Source organism: Phaethon lepturus, unplaced genomic scaffold (genome assembly GCF_000687285.1).
Source record: "Phaethon lepturus isolate BGI_N335 unplaced genomic scaffold, ASM68728v1 Scaffold54546, whole genome shotgun sequence".
NCBI classification, from domain to species: domain Eukaryota; kingdom Metazoa; phylum Chordata; class Aves; order Phaethontiformes; family Phaethontidae; genus Phaethon; species Phaethon lepturus.
Genome location: NW_010547958.1, coordinates 1 through 7,776, shown reverse-complemented (window position 1 = coordinate 7,776; position 7,776 = coordinate 1). Strand labels below are relative to the sequence as shown.

The following is a 7,776-nucleotide window of genomic DNA, read 5'->3' as shown; positions in this document are numbered from 1 at the left end:
CTTTCCAACCTTAGTGATTCTGTGATTCCCACACAACAGTTACACAAAACCGCTGGCATGAACGTTCAGCAGCACCTCTGTGGAAACAGAAATTCTGCAATGTCGCTTTCAACTCATTTGCCACTAGAGGAAAGCAACAGTTTGGCACACTGCCAGTATCAGTCCGGTTATGCAGGTCTGGAAAGAAAGGCCTCTGCAGAGACCGAGTGTATCCTATGTTCCTGAAAGGATAGCTGGGGATTCACCCAGTGCATTAAGTCAGAAAGATGATGGAAAGGAAGACCAAAGAAGCTAATCTGTGTGAAAGAAAGATGCCTGCAGTGGCAGCAGCAGTAAGTGAATGAGGGATTTGAGCAGCAGCAAGAGAAGCAGAAGCTCAGAGGTTGACCAGGACCTGGAGAAGCATTGTTCACAAACCTCAAAAATATGAATACCTCAGCCAAAATTCCAAGAAGCAGGTAATAGCCATATGTTTTACTAAATCCTGTGATCCTGGCAGTTTTCATAAGCTTATCAATACTGTACCAGTTGACTCCTTGCAGAGAAAGCAAAGGGGCTGCTGGAAATGGTGACAGACTTAGTTTGCTGAACAAAATCCTACCGGCCTTTGTGAGTTAAAACATTTTCTGTGACTCTTTGCTGTTGAGTCAGTAGAAAATTTAACCTAGATTTCCAATTGCTGGTTCAAATCTACTGTCTTGATAGTAACTGATAATTATTTCAACAGCTATTTATAGAGCCAAATGCAAAAAGGTATTGATTTGAGCAGATGCAGCTGATATTGACTGATGCTTTATGCAGCTCCCAGTGAAGTCAGAGGAAGGATTCCTATTAGCACCACTGAGAGTTGGACTAGACTCTGAATAAGCAGAAGACTAATCCCATTTAAACAGAATTCAACTTTCATTTGGGTGGACAGCAGGTAAATAACACTGCTTTCCAAGAGGGTGGCGGAGGGGGGTTGCTTAATGATTAGAGCACTTATCCAGCTTGCTACTTCTGCATATACTACAAATATCAGCACAGTATTTAAACAAGAATGTAATAAACCTATGTTAAACATTAAGGTCATGATCATTATAGTGAACTGAGGCCTACAACATCAAGGATAACATTGTGTAGTTAAGGTTTTCTTATTCTGTTGATAAAATACTGCAGAATTGTGCAGCTAATTATACTCGTTGCGCTGAAAATGTGATCAAGCACTCACATAACACAGTGAGAACTCACTGACAGCAGCAGTAAACTAAACTAGTATTTAAAACCGCATTGATCCCTCCTGTAATGTTATATCAGTATATGCTAAAAGTATCAAACCGGACACATTAAAACCAGTCCTATAACAGTGCTGTCAACAAGTTTACTCAGTCTCCCCAAACATAAGCATCAACAAGATTTAGCAAAAATAATCCCTTACCTGGTGTTTCCTCATTTCGCCGCTGCAATTCAGTCTCAACCTGATCCAAAACTTTTTCCAGTTCATCCAGTATTTTCTTTAGGTATTTTATATTATCATGATCCAGCAGTTTAGACTAAACATATATACAGGTTAGTGTCTTAATCATTGCACAGAGTTTATACTTTTATCAGAGAAACTTTTACTTAGATACTACAGTGCTTATTCATAAAATGTGATTATTTTGTCCACAGTCAGCTGGATACCTTTTGGATACTGGTTACAATTCAGATTACAGAAGAAAAACATTAGACATGCTAGGTATCGAGGTTTGCCTCACTCTGCGGGGTCTTAACATCCCAACACCAGTGCTGATGTGTACTTACCTCTGAAGTCAGTGGGACCAGTCCAGCACTTCAGCACACACTTGAAGTGTGTAGCTGATATGGGGGTCAGACTGCTTCATGCCTTGTAGGGTTAAATCACTTCATGACATTACTGGTAATGATGGGTGAAAAACATCGTGACAGAAAAAATCTGAAACTAATAAGCTCATAATAAAAGCAGGGAATACAAAGAATTTTCTTACTTTAAGGCGCTTCTGTTTTGCTATATAGGCAACTTGAAGGTCTGGATTTTCTTCCGCAAGTTTCTTCAACTCTGATTCTGTGTTACTTATTTGACCTGATTTAAAAAAAAAAAAAAAAGGAATGACACTAGATATCCAAACATACCCATAATGCAATCCACAGGAACTGATCAATAGCTTATGTACACATATCACAATAAAGAAATGAGAAGTGGTACTTCAGTGAAGCATCACCACCAAGTTGGGATTCATAAACATCATGTTTTGGAAAACTTAACAGCTGTGTAAATTGACCCCACCATAACTTCTGCTCATCGGTTTGCAATGAACTCTATAAAGCACTGATCTGCCAGGCAGAATGAGAAATTCTTGTTAATATTTTCCTCTTATTCAGATAAAACCGCTTTGCTGCCAAAACTGGTGCTAAATCCATGAAATTCTGCTGCCAATACCTCAGGACTCTGATGTTTTTATACCTCAGTTCCTGGGTTCCTAACACACTTTTCAGGCTGTCAAAATACAGATAGGCCCATACTGATATTTTCTGTAGGTCACTGTAGGTTGTGGGATACTTCCACAGCAAAAGCCTAAATACCACTGATTATGGAACCAAGGTGTTTTCAGTTAGCTAAAATGTGACAGAAAAATCTGTGATGCCTTTTGGAAATGTTGGTTATGGAGTATATGGATGTTATACAAAAACATTCATTACGTGACTTAAAGAAGGAACGATGTGAAAAATTTACAATAATTTTACTGATTTCTACTACACGTGTATAGCCTTTTCTCTCCTTAAAATGGGGCTTTGCTTGAAAATGCCATACTTACAGACCTAGAATACCAGTAGATAGATAGTGAATAGTAAGTTATACTCTAAAAATAAATGTTTCTAGTAATAAACTGAGAACGAAAGAATAATTACAGGGCATGAATCACCTCTCACTTGTACTTGATAAATAAGATTAGTTCCAATTAAGTCTCATAAATTAAACTGATAAAAAATTCTTACTAGAGAATACTGAACTCACTGCTTTATACATTCTTTTTTTCAACCTGACATGACTGTGAAAGCCATCTTTCAACATAGTGTATGAAGAAATTGAAGGATGTAATCACACAACTAAAATCTTACATATGCTTTACATATGCAATTAATTACTTAATTGGATTTGGTATGCATAAACATAATACATAACTGGCTGGTGGCTTATTATATCCAGCACTCTGAAAAAGATCAGCTTTTCAAAGCTGAAAACTAAACCATCCGCGACAAGTTTGAACAAGCAAAGGAATTGTTTAGGAACATCCACGAGCTTTTAAAAAAAATGCCTCAAATCAAGAAAGCAGGCTATACTTTAAGTATAAAAAGATAAGAAAATGTCTGAATTTAGACAAGTAGTAATTTTAGCTCTACCACTATGAATGTGTATGTGTAAACTGACAACAGGTTATACCAACTAGAAGCTAGAGGGGAAGAATACGTATGGTCAGAAGAACACAAGACAACACTGTAAACCATAATAAAAGCACTGATTATTACCATGTGAGAACAGAAAACCTATCAATGCCTAGGAGTAAAGTACAATTGTTTAATAAACAGCATCCACATTTGGGAAAAAAAACAACCAAAAACCAGATAATACACTGATATAAAAGCATAATTCATGTTACTTCAGTAAAAAAAAAGAATGCTAATTACTCTTGCTGAAATTATACATTCTGCATCTCTCCAGACAATTTTTATAAGGAATTTATTTTTAAATAACCATTGATCATTGGACCAGCAACACTGACTTCTAAATACTTTGTAATGCTCAAGAAGTTTCCAGCAGACAGAAAGAAAAATAACACTGCAATGATGTTTTATAAAGGATAACTCAAGCAACTATAAGGAAAACTAACTGCCTAACTTCACCTCTGACAACATAATGGCATGGCTAATAAAAGAACTGACTTGGCAAAAATTTTGAGGAGGAGCATGTCACAGTTTGTTGGAAATAGAACTTCTCAAACTAACAAAGTATCAGTTTTTATGATGTTATGAATTTGGTAATAGTACAGCTGTACTACATTTCAAAGTCTCTGTTGTATTTGACTTTGCTCTATGGAACATTCTAAAATACCATACCAAAAAATCATCACGATAAAAGCACTGACATTGACAAAAAAGTCAGAGATCTCAGAACATAATTGTAAACAGGGACTCGTCATCCAGCCATGTTTTTGGGATTTGATCCTTGTCCTAGTACTATTTAGTTCTTTTGTAATACTTAGAAGGAAACATAAAAGCATTAATTAACGTTTGCCATGGTAGAAAGAGTAGAAGAGACATAAATCAAGAAAAAAACATAGCACTGAACCCAGTGGTCTGGACTGGTTGACAAACTGGGCCTAAGCAACCAGTGGATGTTTCAATGCAGTCCAATGTAAAATATAAATTGAAGTAAAAGATACAGTCCAGAAAAGATACAGGCTACGTTTCTTGGCAAGAGGGTTGTAAGTTTGCAAGCAGTTCTGAAAAGCTAGACTGAGGTCATGACCCACAACCAGCTGAACAAGGATTCCCAGGGCAGTTCTGTAGCTGAAAATAACACTGGAGTCCTTGAACATACATACAGAGAAAAAAAAAAAGAATAAAGAATTAAATATTTATCTCCCTACCTGACACCAAAGTGAACAGAATCTGCTGTCCAGTTCTGGTGTTCAAACCCAGGGGGGAAAAAAAAGAAAAAGGCCAAAAAAAAAAGCTATGAGAACTGAAAGATTATTTGCCAAGGATTTTTCTGAGTACCACTGAATGTTGTTTAAACCAAGTATTTCTGCAAACTACTGGATTTGAAACAGGAGTTCATTTCAGGAGGTTCTCTGTTATGAAGGTGACTGGCCAACATAATCTACAGTTATTTCCTCTGCCCTTAACGTACTTCTTCATGAGAATCTCGTATCTATATAAAAGTTCATCAGGTAAAATGCTGATGCCAAGGAAGTCAAAGGACATTTTGCCATTAATTCTACCAGTCCACCAGTTCATCCTTTATCTTGATTCTATATTGTTGCAGTATTTGCACCAGGATTTTGGTTTAAGTTGTGCTTTAACAATTTCCATTGGTATAATGGAAAGCTACTTACCTCTTCACACCTTTTTTTTTTTCCTCTCTACCCCTGGCACCAATTTGACACTAGTATATTCCTCAGACAAAACGGGCCTGATGATTCTCTTATAATCTCTTAGATAAACAGACTCTGTTTCATTGAAACTAATCTGCATTTGCACCACTTTGAGAGGAAAGCAGTTACTTCAATTTAATAGGTAAACTTATTACAAGTTTACAATCACACAAAATGGGTTTCCTTCAGTGTAGTGGTTTGGTGTGAGCAGTAATAGCACTGTTTTCTAGAAATTGCTTTATAAGCATAAACAGCAAAATCAGAAAGTAAAATACTCACAGCTGTCATAGCTGCCATTTTCTGTTATGCACAAGAAGCATTTTTTCAATCATTAGGAAAATTAATTCCACAGATACCTCAAAAATAACACTTCCTCTTTCCCGTTTTCAAATCATAACAGACTACAAAATTAATAAAAAGTATATGCACAAATTATCAAGGACTGCAACTAAAATTGGAAATCTGTGCTCAATATATTCTGCTTCAGATGCACTGAAGACACAAGATGAATGTAATGCAGCATCCTACTAACTAATAGGCAATCAGAGCTATATCAGTACATACTACGAATTCTGCTGGTAGCATAGGCTGGAATCATTGAGTCCACTGTTAACTCGGGGTGCAGGATGCAGCCATGCGTGTAGGCATCCATAGGCAAGGAGTCTAAAAGCTCTCTATAGTGTTGTACCCTTGGATAATACATGCTCCCTTCTTCTGGCATTAATCTTGGCACCTCCTCTGCAATACAAAGTTAAAAATAAAGTCAAGAAAAGAAGAACCATGTAATAATTGGTCAAGAGCAGTATTTCCAACGTTACCTCAGTTATGTCCAACTGGCACAGGTGACACAGCCACAGTTAAGGAAGTTTCACTATTCCCCACTGTAACTTGCTAGTGTTATCACAGTTCAGCAAAACATACTCACATACTGCATTTTAAAACATCTGGATAATTCCAATTCCTATGCAGCAACCATGTAAACACCTATTTAAGAGGCCTTCAAATCAGAGAACCAGATTCAGCGTCTATTTTGTACTCCTAGGGACGGGAGATCGTGGCACTCAACCCTTTAGCCCTCTCACAGTAAGGCACAACTGAGGTGGCAGCAAGCCATTACAGCTAAAACATTACCACAGCTGTAATGCCATAAAAATTACAGTACAGGAATCCTGCTCAAAGCATGGTTAGAAGTATTCCTGCAGACCACAGAGTTTTACCCTGCCCTCAGTCTGCCTGGGCCCTGACTCTTCATTTGATGAACATGCCAGCATTAAATACATATTGTGTTCCTCTAACAATGAAGTTTTCTCCATGGCCTAAGAGATCACAGCACTAAACCCCTGAAACACAAAATGCTGCTTCTTCACACCTAAAAAAATACAACTCCGCATTTTCTTCAGAAATTGAGGCAGTCTATTTTCCGGCAATACACAAGGAATTTCAAAAGCCTGCATGTGATCACTTCTGTGTTTTTTCGTCCTACTGTTTTACCTCTTCATTCCATTTTGGCTCCAAAAATACTCATTCTACTCCCCTTTTCCGCCCAATATTATTCTGGAATTAAGCATCTTTCTTTTTTTCTTGCGGAAAAGCAGGAGCTGCCCGACCACAGCAGAAGTTGTGCCACACATTATTTTTCACAGCAGTCTCACCATAGGGTTAGCACAGTGCAGTGCTGCCATTACTGCCTTCAACAGCCTACGTGAAGGGATAAGGTCAGTGGTGGGTTTTTACTTAGAGCTGCTTGGAAAGGTGCTGGAAGGCCATAAACAGCTCATTTTAAAGGAACGAGTTTTTTATAAAATCACTGAATAGTTTGGGTTGGAAGGGACCTTTTAAGGTCATCTAGTCCAACACCCCCACAATGAGCAGGGACATCTTCAACTAGATCAGGTTGCTCAGAGCCCTGTCCAACCTGACCTTGAAGGTTTCCAGGGATGGGGCAGCCACCACCTCTCTGGGCAACCTGTGCTGGTGTTTCAGCACCCTCATCGTGAAAAAATTCTTCTTTATAGCTAGTCTAAATCTGGCCTCTTTTAGTTTAAAACCATTACCCCTTATCCTCTGGCAACAGGCCCTGCTAAAAAGTCTGTCCCCACCTTACTTATAGGTCCCCTCTAACTACTGGAGGGCTGCAATAAGGTCTCCCCAGACACCTTATGCAGTGGTTTTTACCCCCCACCCCCAACTACTAGAAGAGCCCATTTACTTGTGAGACTACGAACACTTTCTGGTCGTGAACGGAGCAACGCGTGGCAATACAGAGCTGTGACCCTGACGCTGCCGCACACTATGGGGTACACGAGGACAGATTTTGCATCGAAATGCCTATGGGATTACCATCTACAAACGTTGCTTCAAGGTAATCGATAATCTGCGTTGCCTCACAAATGATGTTTTCCCCATGGATAAGGACGGGTACTTCTCCAGAGGAATTTAAGCGCATGAACCACGGTTCGTTGTGCTCGCTCAGCGGCAGGTTTACATCGTGCTCTTCGCACTTCAGGGCTTTTTCGGCTATTGCCAACCGCACCTGCAACGGTGCGAGCGGGGTTACCGCAGCAGAAGCACTCTCCGGTCAGCTGTCCCCGCTCTGCGGAGCCAGCCCGGCCCGCCGCCCGGC

General features: G+C 39.1%; 1 protein-coding gene across 1 annotated transcript; it reads right to left on the bottom strand.

The window, feature by feature from the left end:
• Positions 1-1,364: 1,364 nt before the first annotated feature.
• Positions 1,365-7,690, bottom strand: GDAP1 (ganglioside induced differentiation associated protein 1). The gene is made up of 4 exons (XM_010289791.1): positions 7,494-7,690; positions 5,718-5,891; positions 1,986-2,080; positions 1,365-1,532 (listed from the first exon to the last, which is right to left on the bottom strand). Exons 1-4 carry the CDS (start codon positions 7,597-7,599, stop codon positions 1,365-1,367), a joined length of 543 nt encoding a protein of 180 aa, XP_010288093.1. The 5' UTR covers positions 7,600-7,690.
• Between the last annotated feature and the right edge of the window lie 86 nt (positions 7,691-7,776).